Source organism: Lissotriton vulgaris, chromosome 7 (assembly GCF_964263255.1).
Source record: "Lissotriton vulgaris chromosome 7, aLisVul1.2, whole genome shotgun sequence".
Taxonomy (NCBI): domain Eukaryota; kingdom Metazoa; phylum Chordata; class Amphibia; order Caudata; family Salamandridae; genus Lissotriton; species Lissotriton vulgaris.
This window is the reverse complement of record NC_141695.1, coordinates 839,841,450-839,860,694: the sequence shown is the minus strand read 5'-3', so window position 1 is coordinate 839,860,694 and position 19,245 is coordinate 839,841,450. Positions and strand designations below refer to the sequence as shown.

Here is a 19,245-nt window from a genome sequence, read left to right as displayed (position 1 = left end):
CACGTGATACATAGCAGAGTCTTCAACGTGATGGCGTTCACGTTGCATGGAATTCATTGGCTGACAGAGCCACAGCGGTAGCGGGTCAACCGGCTTCCGTAGCTACAAAAAAGCGTACGAAAAAAAAAAAAAATGGAGAAACGCTGCTAGCAGTAAAAGCCTCAATGGAAGGCAATTATGCTGCGTTACCTCTAAACTATCCACTCGGAAATACATACATAATTGATGCGAACTCCGTTCCGTTTGCTCAAATCCCTGGAGTGGGGGATAGAGTAATTCCAAACACGAACCGGAGAGTCTTCTTGATTGAAGAAGCACACATGGGATTGGGTCTGAGGCACCAAGAGATCTTGAAATCTCTAATAGAATTACAATCAAAATACTGGTGGCTGGGGATGAGCATGCAAATTTATAACTTCGCAATGAATTGTCAGGACTGCAACAGAGATCGCAGTTGTGAACCGGACCAGACACCTCTATTAGACAGCATCAGGGTATCTATACGTAGGCATCCGGACGGAAGAATGCGATCCCATAAATTTTAAGACGAGATTCATTCGGATGTGGCCCCAGTGCTCGGCTGACGCCAGAACTGTTATAAAAGATTTGCGAGTCTTTATCGGCACATACGCAATTGGCATGCTACATTCTGACCAGGGTCCTGCGTTTACCTCTCGGGCTTACAAAGAGGCCATGGCCAGCAAGGGCATTGCATTGCGGTACTCTAGTCCATTCCATCCCGAGGGAAATGCCGTAGTGGAAAGAAAAAAACGTGACATAAAGCAATCTATAACAGCGAGGGTATTAGGTTCGGGTGACGGGTGGGTCAAACATCTAATAAGTGTCCAACGTAGTCTTAATAATCTGCCAAGAAATTCTCTAGGAGGTATCACTCCGTACAAACTTTTGTTTGGTACAAGAATGATCATTCATGATCTCGATTGTCACACTTCAGTGGTGAAACAAAAAACCTTTGATATCAAAGATCGTTTGGCTGTTTTACAGGACTTGAATGAAACAAGAAAAAGTCTAAGTAACGAAAAGCAAAAGCCAGCGACCACTGAAGAAAAACCACCTGTCCCAGCAAGACCTGTCTGGATTCCAAAGATTGGGGATCTGGTCAGAGAAAAGATCGCGGTAAAAAAGGAATTTGGGCCTTCTTACAGAAAAGCAGTACCTGTCTTAGCTGTCAGCGGAACAAGATCAGTAGTACTACCGCCCCTTGCTGGTAAAAAGGAGAACCGAGTTGTATCAATCGACCTGGTGAAACCACAATCATGTGGCCAATAATAAGTAGTAGGCCCAGTGGACTCCCAAGAAGTAGCAGAAGACCAAACCTTGCTACAATCTAAGAGGTTCAAACTGAGAGACTAATCACATTTGATAAACCTTCAGTGAATAAAAAAAGGACTATGCAACAAAGCCATGGAACTTGTGCCTCTTAAAACCCAAATTGCAACAGTTCGTCAAGAAACACCTGTCTACAATGATGTAGCCTCGGACTATGCTAATATGAAAAAGGAAGAAGCAACTACAAAGATTAATAACAATCCGGATGCCATCCAAACAATTGACAGAACTGCATCTGGCTACTTTATCAACTTTGATGACTTTTCGGATGATCCAAGTGAACATGAAGAAACGCCAGCAACAAAAACTTTCAAAGAAAAAATTACAGAGCTCTTTCATCAACTCAGAGAAACATATCTAATTTCACCATGGATTAAATTATGGATTGTGTTAGGTGTACTTTTCCTCCTTCTGTGGCTCACCTTGGTTTTAAGTTTGGGTAGATGTATTGATGGAAAATATAGTACAATGGACACAGCAAGTCAGAACATCAACTTGGTCCTGAAACCACACAGATCTTCTCACATCGAAAAAAGAGAACTATCATCATTGAACATGAAAGCAATCCCTATACCTGGTGGTATAGCATGGGACAAAACTGACTATGAAATCTATGGCCCGGTTGAGCTCTTGAAATATCCACACCAATTCAAGATATCCTTAAGCGACTTTGTATCACCTAGTACTTTCTCTAATGATTGGGACTTTGAAAATATTAATAATATGATGTCAGATTTAGAAATGTCAGCAAAATTTACAGAACATGATTACTTACAGGGTTCTTCGAATTATGAAGAAATGTATTGCTTCAATCACTTTGGGCATCATTATCTGCATAAATCTGCTAATCCTAGAAATGTTTTCAGTTATAATCAATGGGAACATTGTCCAACTCTGTCAAAAGGCAGTTCAAAAACATTTTATGAAAAGTTTCCATACTTCTCAGGGTTTAATTACACTAATCCAGAAACATTTTATTTCGAAAATGTTAAATAAGACAGGAATGAAAAACATTTTGACAAATACTAAATTGATTTATTCTGAAAACTTATGAAAAAATGTCTACATTTGGTTTTGAATTTTAGAAAAACAACTTTGAGACAAAAACCATCTGGGGTACAAAAGAGTGGCAGGTACAAGGTTTAGAATCATTATTTAGAGCCTGCATGATCCCAGAACAAATAATGTTCCTGAATGACACCATTCAACAACCTGTCTTGGCCTAGGCAAGATAAAAGATTTAAACAACCCGTCAATACCAAAGCCTATGCCTGATAGAAACACCACTACAGATGAGGGGTTAGACGTGTGCTATATTTTAAAACAAAACAGAACAATTCCTAATTGGAACAAATGGTTGATCTGGCCCACAGACACTAATAACTGTCAAGATAGATTCCTGAACAAAATACAGGGGTTTAAACAGAATAGGCCAGACCCAAGATATTCCCAGAGACAACATCCAGGGATAATTACAACATACAGTGTAGGAAAACTATGACTCGAATGGCTACAGAGATCCACACTTCCCGAAATTAAGCAACACTTGACTTTACTTAAAGAAGGTACTGACTTGCGAGATTTCATAATGGGACCTCGCAAACAGCGTCAAAAGCGTTTCATATACGCCGGTATATACGCAGCTTACAATGAAGCTTGGAAAGTAACACAATTTGAAACTGCAGAAAAAATACGAGAAATTGATCGTATTAATTTGGAAAAATTACTTTCTGTAGTGGACAATGGGTTAACGACTCTGTTCTCCAGAATGTATTCACTGGACAGCATTGTATCATCTGCTATTGATATAATAGAACAGGATATGCTAATGTTACAACATGGCCAATCCCAATTACGTTCTATTATACAGCTAGGCTGGACGTTACCAAACCTCCGTTCAGGCTACGTGCCATGGCGTCTAATCAACACAACGTCATTATTTTCTATCTTTAACCTTACTGATAGACAAATATCGTTGGCACAAAAAGGAACAGCTTTTACGGTGCGGAGCATTGAAAAACTAAAAAGATTACCATTGACAATGTCAGAAAGACCTGTCATTGAATGGATAATACATGGCACCATTACAATCCCGATAACAACTTTTCAGTTTCAATACTGCCAAAAGTATATACCAGCAGGCCTGTATGAAAGGTTGGGTAAAGGATACATCAAGTCAACCTGGAATTTACCTTATACACATAGATGTTATAGTGAAGGGAAAAAGGAGGTATTTCTTAGTGGTAACAACTGTGAAAAAATCACTAAGCGGTACACTTCTGTGTCAAGGTATTAACTTGCATGGAGCCTGCGAAGGTTCATCAAACAACCTTTCATGTCATCAGCACGGCACCCCAGCTACACAGATAGAGCCCTTTTTCAGACAACTTTTCAACGGAAGCTACGTTATAATAAGTGACCACAGCTGTTGTGGCATGATGCCAGGAAAAGCCTATCTCGTGAGCGTTACTTCCAGGGTCATTTGTTGTATGCAAGTATTGTATCCAAACAACAATCCAGACATGGAGGCAGCAATATGGCCTTCCGTGAATATCTCTTCTATACGAATTGATACTTTAAGCAGAATGAAGTTATTCTATTACAGACAACTGTGCCTTTAACCTCCTCCAAAGAGACGTATGACCTGCAAGTTGCAAGAACAGCGGCAGAGATACAAACCCTATTATCGACAAATTGCCCCGTGCATTTCGTAGAAATGTTAAGCCAAATCTTAAACATGTCTGATACCAGTGGCATCGCACATGTATTTAAGACAATTTTTACGGGACTGTTAGCAACTTTTGAAACAGTTCTGGGCATCTTCCCCAATTTTGTGCATTCTCTATTCGGTGGCCTGCCTCTTATTTTGGGACTCGTAGCAGGAATTTTATTTTTGTTCCTTCTACTCCGATATGGCAAGCCAAGTCACAAACAAAACTCAGGCTACTATGGAAGAAACGATCCTAGCAATACGATACCGAGAACGTATCACTAAAGTCCTCGGATTGGCCAGGCTAAGAGATCTGAATACTACCTGGTTTCTTTCATTCAGACCAATCTGGCAAGATTGCATCTTACCTGTGCTTTGATGTCTGCTATACGGAGAAGAACGTGTGTTGGACGTCTGTCTTACACTACCGTCAGCAGTACCAATGGCTATCGATGCTTTGCTTGGTTCGGTAACGGCTCATGCAATGTGTTGTCCCCAGCGGCTACCTATTCTGATGACGGCATTCGTGGAGACTTCACCATTACGATTAGGTGGAGTGAAGTACGCGATGAAAGCGGTACAACACAGGTACAACCTTCTGTGACCATTGCTGATCTAAACACCGATGATAGCAATGCATCGCATATATGCACTATTTCCGATTTCTCGGAGTTGGCCTAACTTTCACCTACTGTTGTAGACAAATTTTTTGCCGGCCTATCTGAGGTAATGTTTTCTGCTAACAACGGGAATAATATTTGAAATAGCAAGCACACAGCGTCCCCTGATCTCTGAATTCGGCCTTCAGTTTTTATAAACAAAACTACTGAAAACATTTGGAACTAATTTTTTCTTCCCGAAAGCGAAATTATTTTTCCCCAGCTCCCAAAATAAATACCTTTTTTCTGGTACATGGTACTCTGCTTAAAACTATTCTTAGAGAACAGAACTTCTATTTTTAGAGACTCTAGAGACAATATTTTGAATCAGCCTCTAGCACATGTACAATCTTGTATAAATATGTGATGAAATGGTCTCGACCTTTTCTTCTGTATTAAGAGCCATTTCATAAATGTAAATTTTGTGATTCATTCAGTGAAGATTATAATGCACTACAGAAATTTTTACCTGAATGATACCACTGCTTTAAAAACGTACAGTATAAAACTCATTTTCGTGTATCTATACCATTTCAAATGATTTTTGATGTATTTTGGGGTGGGCTGGAAAACACATGCATACTTATATGTATAGATATTGCTTAGTATTTAGTAATGATGGACATTATACGTGGAGTGGGTGTTGTGAACGTATCTAGGACCCTAATTAAATATTCCCGATTTATGCCCTTATGGGGTTATAACAAATCATATCCTTATTAAGGCATAAGAATCATATCCATATTTAGTCATAGCCAATGCAGTCCAAATACGGCAAGGCTACTTCCCTAGACTCCTAGAAAGTACAACGCGTTCTTTAAACAAACCAAACCTCCAGCAGCCCGGGAATTCCCCCTGCTTCTGTTTTGATTTGTCCTAGTACTCCTGAGAGTCCTGAAAGAACTGCCAGTTCTTAGTGACAATTCTTAGTGACGTCTTATGTCCAACCTTACGTCAAACACAGCACCTTCCAGGTATAAATATACCAGCATTTGCCTTAAGAAACACACGGTGGTTTGGAGCAGAGCGGCTATCTACTTACCCAAAGCCCAGCTGATGAGAGTGCGGAAGGAAGCCGACTCTCCCATTTGACGCACTGAGAAAGACGCCGTCTTTTCTCCTGCCGAGAAATCCAGCTCCAGTGTTTCCAGTTACGCTTGCGGGTTGCTGGGAGATCGAGTCCTGAGAACGAGATACAAGACCTCCTTCATTCTATAACCAAGGTACGGAGCTGATTAGATCCTTAGAGAATTCTTGATTCAGATTCTTGGCAAAACTAACTTAACAAACTGCAGCTCCCTTACTCCTTCCCACGTACTAGGCTTAGGTTAGGTACACCGGGGTAGGCGTATTTAGAAGCACCAGTTGAGTACGTTTAGTCATTTTTTATCATTGTATGTATTGTATATATTTTATCCGTTTTATGTATCATATGGCTCAGAAACCATATAAATGCTTTTACAGTATTATTTCATAATACTCCTTTTTCTGTACGCACTTTACTTTATGACAAGTATTGCAATTGTGGCAATTCATTTCTCTTGCATGAGAAAGAAGACTGCTCAATAAATAACACCTTTTATTGAAAACGCCGTCTCTCTATTTCTCTACACTCTGGTGAAACTAAGCATGCACGATTGACTGAGTGAAATAGCTATCTATTGTTTTCACACGACTCTGGAGATATACTCCTTATTCGGGAGGGAGCAAAGTTGTCATGTTTATGCGGTTGTCAGAAACTAATCCCTTCTTGTCTAATCAGGAAAGTTAACTCCTTCCTGTTCATTCGAGAAAGTTTCTAGTGACCTCTGAGCTAGCTGGCATACCTAATTAAGTCTAACATATTCAGTGGAGACCTAGTCGACCTCAGTCTTACGTCAAAACCACCGTTTATGTTATTCCAATGCGCAGAGTCTATTGGGAATATAGGACTACACTACAAAATTAGAAAAACACAAGAAAACCAAAAACAATATCATTTTATTGTAATTGAAAAGTAAACTAAAAATACAATCAAATGTATCTTAATGAGAAAAAGTATGTACCCATGAACACATCCCAGTACGGGAAAATGTCAAATGTTTTACAAAAGTTCAAATCATCAAATTTTACACCATTTTTAAAAATGATTGGTTTCTTAGTATTGGTTTTCTAATACAAAATGCATACAACTATCTATTGCCATCTATTTCTGTCTCTATAGATATATATTTCATTAGTAACGGCTTTTACACCATAAAAGAGAAGCATGGAAGAGAAAGTAAAAAAAAAAAGGCATTCTAGTAATTGGTTTCTGAGAAATAGTAAATGTCATTTATCTTTTCTTAAAAAGGTTAGATGGAAATGCTTCTTAGTAATGGTAATATATGAAATTGTTTTTCTATTAAATAAGACAAAAATTTTAACAAATACGTTAGTTACTGCTTATAATTCTCTGCCCTCCCTTCCCCCTCCATTCAGCTGTTAGCAGACATATTTAAGAGGCAAAATATTTGTACCCAAAATCTCCTTTATTTTAGATACAGTAGTTTCTGAAAAAGCACATTTTATACTGATCCACGCAAAAATTAAGATTATCAATTAACTTCCCATAACTAGCCTTACCAACGTTTAAGGATAGACTGCCTCCACAGCAGAGAGCAGGACTCGTTTTAAAGAATGAAGTGGAAAAACACGAAAACTGACAGTTGCAGAACTTCAAGAACTGTTGGCTTTTGATAATTTCCAACAATTCAAACAGCTGGAAAAAGTCTGGGGCTATGACAGAAACACAAACGTTTATGGCAACAGTGTTTAGAGATCATGGTGTAAGGTGTGGTTGTATGAGCGTGTACAGTCTATCAATTTGTCAGTCAGTGGCCTGTAAGGAACAAAAAGCCTCCTAAAAATGTGTGGAGGGAAATCAGGGCATAGAAGACAAAGAAGACATCCCATAGGTCACTAGATGGGACAATAATCATTTGTGTTGCTGCACGTTCGATGCCCATAAAGCCCATGATTTAAAGACGTCAGTCTTTTAACACAATCCTTATGAACTTGAAAATAATGTTGCTGCTGTCAGATCTCCCTGCCTTTTTCTCTGGACAGTCTTTACAGCAATGGCCAAGCAATTAAACAGAAACACCCTCCCCTCTCTCCCGTTCACTCCCTCATCCACCTCCCACCTCAACAACAGCCTCAATTAGATAACTATGAAACTTTCCTAAAAGAATCGGTCACTCACACATCTCTCATACTCTCTCCCACCCGACTCTTTACATGTATTCCTGTAGCACAGTACCTCAAAGCAACTTTGATTCGGTCTTCGCTTTCTTTCACTTGATTAGTCAGTCATGCTGCTTCTTTTTCTCTCTGTCCTTTATGTCGCCGTGCCCCGCATAGCAACAATGAAGTGATCATTGCTGCAATCACTCACACTCGCTCACTCACTCTTTATCCCTCCCCCTCCCTCTGGCCCTGAAGTTGAGGGCCCTTTTCTGAGAGGTACCTCATAGAGCAGTGTGCAAGCAGACAGGCTGGCACTCAGGCTGTAGTCTCCAGCTGTACTCGGAAGGAAGAGGTCTGACCTACTGCTGTGGGGGGTGCAGTACAGATCTGTCACTGACGAGGAGGCCGAGCTTGGGGTGGAGCTATCTCTCATCCTTTCCTGACCTTCTGCACCCCCTGTCCCTGACACAGAGCTCGCCTGCTAAAGGGGAAAAACATAGTTAAAGTCTTGTTCAACTGAAAATACTTTCAAAAAACTTCCCCAAACATTTTAAATTGTAGGAGGATGGGGAAGAGAGAAGGAAAAGAATACAAGTGATAGGAGCTCTGATTAACACAATGGAGACCGATGGTCGATACACCATCCTGATTACAGGTTTAATATGACTTGCATAGTACAGCGAGAATATATAATGGTTAAAAAAACTCAAAATACATTCAAACAGCAGTTCCCAAGTATGTCACCTAAACAATAAACGCTGCCCAGTACCTCCCATGCACACTACCAGTGCCATCTACAAGAATATAGTCATTACAATTTTCTTGTCCCCCACCCTCACCCTCACTTATTAAGGCTCAATTACTAGTGTGGTTTCTATATGTGATATGGTAAGTACACCTGACACCGATTTAAAAGCCCTGGGAATAGTGATCCGAACACTGGCACTTCCAATTGTCAATTCCGGTGTTCCACAGTTAATTAAGTTTAAACATTTTGACTATTAGAACATTACCTTAATGTGAAGTTGGAACCTTTTGCAATGAGGCATCTTACCTTCGCTGCTGGACTTGAGCCTACATCTTTCAAGGTAACCTCCTGCTTATTTTAAACTTCCTGGCAGCCCGGGGACCAGACCATCTTAATGCAACTACAGCAAATAAATTTTGTTTTTGGCAAGCATGGAGATCTCGTAGCAAGATGAGTGCCTGAGCCAACAGCTCAAACATCCACCGCAATATTCCACTCAATATCTGCTGTAAATGAAGCCATCCATCGATTTGAACCCCAGCATTCACTGCCACTAGAAGCCCGGATCCCACCAACCCAAAGTCCTTGCACTTTGCTGGCCCAGGAGGCGCAGCTCCTGGGTCAGAAGTGGCTCAGTCCTGCGGCCCTTGCTAGTGGGGAGCAGACTCTGCTTTACTGTCACTTTTTGGCGTTGCCTGACCTGCTTGACTACAAGGCAGACAGCTGCAGCCCACAGCGGAAAGGCGACTCCGCAGTGAGAAGCATACGCATGGCAGGATGGTCCTCTGGTGGTGGACAACAGGGAAGAAGCTCTGCTGCCATCCTGATTATCACAGGTGCATGCTAGGGGAGTTCTCGGACTGTGGGCCTACGCTGCAGGCCTAGCCAGGAGCAACCTGGCTATGAAATTAACTGTAAATGGAAATGGAAATGCCAGCATTTGTAAAGCGCACAGCTACCTCCAACAAAAGTGTCCCGGCGCTGTCCGTATACCGCTTAGGAACCCTTCCTGGCTTTTCCCTGTGAAATGTCCACTCCTGTGCACCCCCAAGGTGAGGCCAGGCATCCCAGCGCTGTTGGGGATGTTGTGGAGATTAAGCAAGCTATTGCCCAGAGTTGCAGAGTGGGACCCATGATTAGAATAGGCACCGAGGCGAGAATTATCAGGTCCGAGGAAATTGAGCCCAAGACCCGCCAAGGCGGGTATTGAACCCTGGTCCCGGGCCAGACCTCTGCATCAGGGTCTCCCGCTCTAACCATTGAGCCACACTTCACAACTGTAGCCTGATATAAACTAGAAAAACCTCAGCTCTGGCGCTGTATTTAAAATAAACGGGGCAAATACCAAGGCTGTTCAGTCTTGAATTCACCTTCGGTGTCTTTAATCCACTACCCGACACGGCTGTTATCTCACTATTAATTAACAGTCTCTGCTTTCTGACTTTGTGCAGGTTTTTCAGTCTCTCTCTTCCTCTGCCTTTTCACTATGTGTGGTTTTCCCTCTCTTGCACGTGAACAATATCCGATTAGAAAAAGTAAGAGCCAGTTCCCAAAAATGAGTGTCAGTAGCCCCCACCATCAATCACCATCTCAAATGAAGCACGGACTAGAAGACTGTAAAGGGGCTATGTCATGTATCCACCCAACTTCCCTCCCCCCCCCTCGACCACCCACCCCAGTGCTGGGCCAGTTCTTTTCACCTAAGAGCTGATGTGCTTCCTTCACATCCTGAGCACCATGATTTTGGATCAGTTTGTGTGGCTATACACCTTACTGTTGCAAGCAGCATCAGCATCCTGTTGCCTGCACCGCCTTCACCTACTTCAACAAAATGGCAGGCATCCCACTAATTAGTGCACTGCCATCCCTAGTCTTTCCGTAGCCAATACTTTGAAAGGGTTCAGTGTATGCGGCCCTAATGTTGGGGATTGTGACTGCGGCATCTTATTTTGATGAGTAAACCTGAACATGACTGGGCGGCACGCACGATGGAAAAATTGGATGCCAGGCAACGCAACTCGCCTTCAAAGGCATAAAATACTCAAAGACTGCTGAATTCACAGGCAGTGATTGTCGGGACTCGCTATAGACCGATCACCTAACCACATAAATGGACGACATGAAGACTATCCGCATTGACATGAAAAATAGCTGACCAAAAGAACGACACCATGACACCGTGTTTAAACCAAATGAGTGTGCTTTGATAGACAGGATAATAGCAGCATATCTCTGACCTTGAGAATGGTACAAAAACATATAACAACATGCTTGCATTGCTTGAAATTCTATTGCAGACGCAAGGACAAAGAGTGGGGACCTAAAGACGTGATCATGGGACAACAATATTTGTATTCTGCGATTGCCAAATACACTCTCTTTGAGAAACCTGAACTCTTTGTGGAAACGCCACTGGCAGAGATCTCTGGTAGATGAAGATGCTAGCAGTGCTTCATAGTGGAATAGAGGTGTAGATCCTTGTTCTCAAAAATAGGTGCCCTTGTGTGCCCAACCATAACGAGTCTTCTGCAATTTAGGGACAGAAACTCGTCCTAAGGTTGGCAAGAGACTCCAGCACTGTTCAATACCAAGGTGCAAAGGTATTATTTTCCCCAGACTTCAAGGTTGCAGTAGAAAAGGCCCTCAAACCTTGGGAGAAGCTTTCTAAAAAGAACTGTGACATATCTGATGATTTCATGGATGCAACCCTGAACAATGTGGAGTAAGTTAGTTGATCACAGCACTCAAGGTTCAATGACGTAGTTTGAAATACGAACTTTACAGAGCTCTGAGGTGTCCCTAAGCAATGTGGGGTACATTGGTTGATTATAGCACTCAAGGTTTACTGAAGTAGTTTGGTATATTTACATGTGGTGTACTTAAATGTGACACAATCAATATGTTGACATATGCCACGTCTTATAGACCTGTCCATACATTTATGTAACATGTGCTAACTTTGGTAACATGTGCTAACTTTGGTACCATAACTATCTACATTTTCAAAAAGGCCTCCTTTAACAAAGCAAACCTATGCTGGTTTTAAGTGTAGCATGTCTCACAGCGTTTCCCTATACAGTTCCTGTCTGGGGCTGTTTTGGGTCCAAATATTAAAGGTATATGCACTACAAATTGGCGCTCACAGTGCGAGTAGGAGAGGGTAGGATAAAGTGGCTGATTTGTGTTGTGTTGCTGCTCTGAAATCAAGTACATCAAGATTCAGCTTGTTAGTATGCTTGATATTAAATATATTCACAGCTAAACTAAACGTGTAACTTGAAATGTAAGAGCTTTCAGTACAAACTTAAAATAAATATAGTCAACTAGAGGAGACGTATCTAGGAACCAGCAGGTCCTTGTCCTTTGCCTCAAAATGCAGGTCCTATTAATAGTTTTCATCTTTTAGTTCCTATGCAAGGGTTATTACAATTCTTGAGCGCAGAATGGTGCACTTTACTTCTCAAAATGTGTTCTCTGACCGAGAAGGCAGGCTGCTCGTGGTGTCTGGTTTGCTCTGAGAGTGCCAATGTACTATAGTATGCACCCCAAATATTGTTTGACCACAATTCTTTGAAGATACTGAAGTAAGGGGCGAGGCCGGGCTACCGACCAAGTTGGTCGTGCAGCACTGAAGCTCTGCTGCTAAACCACACATCCTGGCCCTATCCTGCATAAATCCTTAGCCATCCGCCCTAAATATGGGCTCTGCGGATTGCGGAGATCCTGGCTGCCGTGTTTGGAGGAGCTAAGGCAGCTACGAGCGGGTGAATGCCGAGATTGCCAGACTTGGCCTGCAGGTCTGGGGTGATGCAGGCTTACACGTGGGCTGACTGTGCTCACCTGCCTGGCGCGTCCCGGCTGCGGCTGCTGCGCTTACCGTATATATGGACGACTTGAAGGAAGTTGACCCATTTACAGTCGCAGCACAGAGGGCAGAGCCAGACATCACTACCCGGGGCACCCGCGCCCTGCAGGTTCATCGGCCTGCTTGCCCCCGGAGGCCTTGCGGAGTCAGTGGCCGCGGGTGAGCCAGGGGGCCAGTCACCCGACTGGTCGGGTCGGTGGACGTGGTGCTGGGGGTCAGACAAGCGCTGCTGGTCCCTGCTGTGCTTCCGGCCCCCTTAACGAGCTGATGGCAGCCAACGACTAAATCAGCTGTTCCAGTGGTACATTCCAAAAAGAACACTTCGCTCGCTGGGGGCCAAGTTGGTCTCCGTAGCACATATTGAAAAAGCTTTGGGGGGGCACAAGCTGTGCGGTCTGTGCGGTGAAAAGCTTGGAATGACCTTCCGTTTCACTTAAGAAATGCCACAGATCTTTTAGACTTCAGGAAGGGTCTAAAGACCTGGCTTTTTACTGAATAAATCTTTTCCTCCTTGCTCATTGCCTTCAGGATAAATAATATAGAGCCAGGACACCCTTGGGTAATCGCTGCGCTTTATAAACGTTACAAAAATAACTGATTGGAGCTCCGAATTGAGACGCCAGAGGCGTGATGTGTCTGGGAGCTCTGGGCCTGCTCCTCAGAGGTCTGCGAGATTAAGGCCCGCTTCAAAGACGAGCCGGCAATGGCATGACACAGTAAGTGGACTCCTGCTATGAAGTGGGGATGCCCGGGCGGTGCGAAAACACCCAGCCTGACTGGCTTTGTGGGATAGAGTGTTCACACAAGAGAATTATTGGCTGCTGCTGGCATTGCAATATCTCCCTAGGCGGTGCCATTTTGAGGATCTGTTCCCTTGCCAGTGCTGCCAGTGATATCGACCTCAGTCTCATTTCTGGGCCCACAGAGTCTGCTGTAAACATGGCGGAGGGAAGAGTGGAGGGTGCTAGTTCGATCGCTCCCCAACCCCCTCCCCCAGCTCAGAGGCACTGATGCAAGAGCTTAGCGCGGGATTCAGGGCATTGGCTGGTCATTTTAATGCCCTGTAAAAGTGTCTGGACACCGTTGGGGCTAAACTTGACACGCATGAACAGCGACTGGACAAGGTGGAGGGGACGGTGTCAGACCTTGAAGATCGAGCTGTGCAGTCCACTAAATGGAGACTCCTCAAATCGGTAGCCATGAAGAATGAGGATCTGGAAGTGCACAGCAGACGCAATAATATTCACATCCTAGGTGTTCCGGAGTCCACAAATACAAGGCGCATGGACTTATTTGTGGAACATTTGCTTCCTGACCTCTTCGGCGAAAACGTTCTCACAGTCCCCTTCCTAGTAGAGCGAGCACATCGTTCCCTCGGTCCCCGCCCTAACCCGGGATGCCTTCCCAGGCCCATAATTACTCATCAGCTGAATTTCCGAGACAGGGACACAGTGCACAGACTGGTGAAAGAGAATGGAACCACTTCCTTAGCGCTGTTCCCTGACTTCACAGCTATGATCCAGGAGGCGAGAAGAAAGTACACGAGAGTAAAAGCCACGCTCCAAAATTTGGGACTTCATTATGGTATGATTTACCCGGAGCACCTTCGGGTGAATGTGGACGGCAGGTCCAGAGTCTTCAACACCCCCTCTGCGAACCAAGCATTTTTTTTCGATCCCTTATTGCTTATAGGGCAATGTATATACTGTTAATGATTGAGATTAGGCAAAATTGGCTAAGCGGCGTGGCGTTGCCTCGCCCCTTTAATCTACTTGGATGTACGTTAAGTTGATTTCTTCTTGCCATCCATTATGTTCCCATGAAGCATTCTAAAGGTTTATTAGTGGGGTTCTTCCCTGCGTGGGGGTGCGCAGGGATGGGTGAGGGGTGCGGGGTGGGGTGTTTTGTTTATTTGGGGTTCTATTGTACTTAGTTTGAAATGCACGCCATGATGGGGCATGTACTCTTAGTCACTCACACACACAGTCACGCTTGAATTACCATCATCATGTCTTCGGGGTAGGCTGTCCACTTTCTCGGACCTTTCATTGATCACTTGGAACGTGTGGGCCTTAATAAAGTCAGGAAAGGGAAGCAGGTGTTAAACTATCTACAGAGACACCAGGTAGATGTCGCTTTTTTTTTACAAGAGACGCATTTGTTATCTTCCAACAACTTTGCTGCCTCTTGGTGTCCCGATCGCTGCTTTGCAAACTATAGCCCATCCACCAGGGGGACTGCTGTCCAGCTACACAGGTGCATGCCTTTTCAGATGGACAGAGTTCGCAATGATAGTGAGGGTCGTTATGCGATGGTAACCAGGCTATTAATGGGTTATCGAACGGAATTGGTTTGAATGTATGCGCCGAATATTGATACACCAGTTTTTTTTCATGACCTCAATAAACAACTCTTGCAGCTTGATGCAGAATATATTTTCATGGGCGGTGACTTTTAACTTGTTATTGGACTCAGCACTAGATACCATGTCTGGCTTCTGTGACCCTAAGCCGCGATCTCGGAGTGCACTGTTGGAGCTGTGTGACTCATTGGGGCTGGAGGATGTGCGACAGCTCTGCCACCCCGGAGACACTGCTTACACTCTTCTTAGCACGTTCTCGGATCACTCGCCTGTGGTGCTCATGGTCAAGGCTCCAAGACCAGCGGGTTGTGAAAGGGCACCTGCCTAGAGGCGGTAGCCAAATGGATGGAACTCTCACCTTAAGCTAAATGGGGACAAGTCCGAATTGATGTTTTTGGGAAAATCTCCATCACCCTCTTTGGCATTCTCATGGCCGACCGGTCTTAGCCCCATGCCTGCCCCAAAGCAGCAGATTAAGAGCCTAGGCATGTGGCTTGACAGCTCCCTCTGTTTCAATCATCAAGCCACCAAGCTCTCAGCTACATGTTTTGGCCTAATGAGGATGTTAAGGAAAATCCTTCCCCTACTTCCCTTCCAAGTAAGAAGGATTATGGTGCAAGCCCTCATTTTGCCTGCCTAGGTTACGGGAATACTCTGTATCTGGGCGCCCTTCAGGCCACTATCCAAAACCTACAAGTGATCCAGAATTGTGCGGCCCGCCAACTCCTCCAGATTCCTCGGACACAATCAGCGAAACCCGCATTGAGGAACCTCCACTGGCTCCCAATTCAGTCTAGGATACGATTTAAGGCAATGTGCCTAGCTCACAGAGCCATCTGGAAATCTGGCCCTGCTCTTATCCTTCCCCTGGTCACTCCTTACCAACCTTCTAGGAGTCTTTGCTCTAGCTCCGCCTTCCTTGCTACCACAAGGAAAGTACGTAGATTTAGATGGGGTGGACGTTCTTTCTCCCTGAATGCTTCTAACTTCTGGAATTCTCTCCTACCCCCCCCCCCCCCCCCCCCCCACTCTTCGTATGGAACCAAGCTTACAAGCCTTCCGTAAACTTCTCAAAACCTATCTTTTTAGTATCAGGCACTAACTTGATGTGCTTCCCGCTTGTTCCGGTCCATAAGTGCTACGAGGCCTCAGGGTAGTAACGTGCTATAGAAATTTAATTTCATTCATTCAATCATTCATTCAAAGACAGTGGAGGTTCCCGGGTCAAGCATTGATGGATGAGGTGTTCAGTATATTTTGCTTTAAACAATGGTTCAGTGCAGAGTTTGTATTGCTAAACATTCGGGGGTATTGAGGGATTTGAGGGATACATTATCCTGCATTGAGCAACAGCTTGAGTCGCTTGACAAGGATCAAATGGCACAGCCTGACCAGACTAGATGGAACCGTAGACTGGTAGACCGTAGACTGGTGCTCCTCTTGGAGTTCAGGGAAGCCGCGGAGTTGGAGACACTTTGTTTAAGAAAACACGCCACAGCACGACACCATGGCGAGAGAAACAGGCCCGGCCGCACCTTGGTGTGCCTCCTGAGGACTGCAACGGGACAGTTTTGTATTCTCTGTATCAGTTCCTCTAGTGGTTGACACTGACAGACACCCGGGAGATACGGGATGAATTCTTAGTATTATTCTGGGCTGTATTCTTCACGCGTTGCGCACAGTGCGCACAGCGATAAGGTTCGAAATGAATCGAAATCGAATTTGTCTGGCCTGATCAAGTGATGCAGGAATTCTTGGCGGAACCATTTTCTACAGAGGAAATTGTAAGCGCTATTGACGCCATGAATGGTTCGACTGCCCCAGTAATTCTTATAAAGCCTACAAGAACCTCTTAGTACCTTGCCTTTGAGGTCTACAAAGAAGTGCTAGAGCGCAAAGAACTACCTCCCAAGTTGTGTGAGGCAGTAATTATCCTCTTACCCAAGGCCGGAAAGGATCCACTCATCTTTGGTTCATACAGGCCGTTATCGCTTTTAAATCTTGATTACAAAATTCTCTCTAAAATGATTGCGTTAAGGCTAGCCCTCTTGTTAGACTGTATCATCTCTCAGACTGGGATTTGTGCACATAGGTGGACGGCATTAAATCTCCGTATTTTGTTCACGGGCCTACACAGGATATCTCCAGAGGTTCCTGCAGCGGCCGTATTATTAGATACTGAAAAGGCCTTCGACTCCTTGGATTGGTCCTTTTTCCTGAACGTCATGAAAAGGATGGGAATGCCTAAGGGGTTTGTTGAGCTCACTTCACTCCTCTATACTTCGCCCACAGACTGACTTCGATTAAATGGCACCCTGTTCTCACAATTACGGCTCACCCGCGGCACCAGGCAAGAATGTCGGCTTTCTCCGTTACTTTTTATTATTGCGCTTGACCCACTGGTCCGGCATTTCCAGGAGTGGCAACTACATAGAGGCCTCCAATTCAAGACGGGTTCTCTACTAATCTACACTGACAATATCATTCTCTAGGTTGGTCCCCCTGAGGAGAATTTGGAACCACTAATTAGGGAGATTATACTATACAGGGGATTCTCTGGACTTGACATAAATTGGTAATTTTGCCTCTAACATCAGGCACTGTCAAATGGGATTGTGGGTTTCACCTGCAGTGGTGCGATGAGTCAACTAGTTATTTAGGAATTCAGACACAGCAGGACACAACAGATTATATTGCTCAATTACGGCCAGCTATGTATAAGCTAGAGCAGCAGATAGAGCGCTGGCTGAAACGCCCTCTGTCAATGGCTGGTTGTGTCGCAATCATAAAGATGGTGGTGCTTCCGAAATTCTTATATGGTTTGATAACATCCGTATTCCACTCCCCAACGGTTTTTTCAAAACTATCCGGCCCCATCTTATCAGGCCTGCTTGGGGAGGAAGAAGAGCCAGAGTTGGCTGGACACAATTACCTTGTCACAGGAAAGGGGTGGGCTCGGGGTTCTAAGTTTCCAGTTATATGATCTTGTCGCTCAGTGTAGTTTTGCGCACTCCTGGTATCACCCCGATGCCCGGATCCCTTATGCAAGACCTGAGACTGACCTATTACTACCAGGTCCGCTGAGAACAGTGTTACTGCAAGGTTTTCCCCGGGACCCCCACGACATTCAGACAGTCTCAACAGCGAGTTGCGCTTGGCAGAAGCGGGTGACGGGTGGGCGCGTGTTATATTCATCTGAGATTCCAATTAGTATTAACCCACGGCTCCCCATTACTGAGGAGAGATTGGTGCAACGCACTCTTACTTCCTACTCACAAGACAAGTTTGGGAATTTGTTTCCGGAGGGGCATGTTTTCAATAGCACAGAGGATGTGAGGTTCAGTGGTACCACTTTTATGGAACAATTTGTCTTATGTAGAATTTGAAGAGGGCTTAGAGAGAGACTTGCTAACTTCCCACTGGAACCGGAGTCCTACCCGCCACTAACGCTAATGATTACCAGCAAAGAGGGAGATCATTTGATCTCTAAACTTTACAGAGCAGAGAGGCATGGGAGCTGGATTTGGGACATCCGATACAAGACTCACATTGGGCATATTGTTGTACCCAGACAAAGGGGATTTCACTCAACAACAGACACAAGTTGATTCATTTTAAATATCTGTGGACGGCATACATGTCACATGCGAAAATCAACTCCATTGACCCAGCTAGGTCACACAACTGCCCTAAGTGTGGGGGACTACATGCTGATTTCGCACATATGACATGGAATTGTGCAAACATTGGGTATTATTGGAGATCTATTCATGAGATATTGTCGCGCATGACAGGTCAGGATATTGTCCCTTTGCCAGAGGTTGCTTTGTTGGGTTATGTACACGGGTTCCCCAAGAAGTTGCGCAAATTCATAGCCATTGCTTTGCTCCTTCCAAAAAGAGAAATTGCACTTTGCTGGGGCAGTAAGGTTACCCCCACAATGAACGCCTGGCTAGCTAGCCTCACGTATTGTAATACAAACTGTGAATTGTATGTGTCATTGCAGCCAGCCCCCTGCATCGAGGCCCAAATACATTTGGATTCCCCTAAAGATCTACCTCTTCGAGATTAGTTCGACCCCACCAACATTACAACCAGCGGGTATAAGAGTTAAGTTTAATTGATACAGTATTCTACTTTGTACTGCCCTACACATGAGATGTGTAGACTAGTGATCACTGAAAGGAAACTGACAAATAGATTATATTTAATACCTTGGGTGTGGGATGTGGTATGGAAATCCATTGCATGTCCCGATGTACTGGTGTGTGAGGTCTGAGTACAGATTCATTCACTGCAAATACCTGTTACTGCATTGTCATGGTGTGTGACAATGATTCGTCT

General features: G+C 44.2%; 1 protein-coding gene across 2 annotated transcripts in view; it reads right to left on the bottom strand.

Moving 5' to 3' along the window:
- Positions 1-19,245, bottom strand: part of GPS1 (G protein pathway suppressor 1) — a 299,438-nt gene that overhangs the window by 222,274 nt on the left and 57,919 nt on the right. Inside the window, exon 2 of one of the 2 annotated variants that reach the window (XM_086931194.1) lies at positions 8,207-8,407. The exons of the other annotated variant lie outside the window; for it this stretch is intronic. Within the exon in view, the coding sequence (XP_086787320.1) occupies positions 8,207-8,407 (201 nt within the window). The remainder of the gene's footprint in view (positions 1-8,206; positions 8,408-19,245) is intronic. 2 annotated transcript variants of the gene reach the window in all.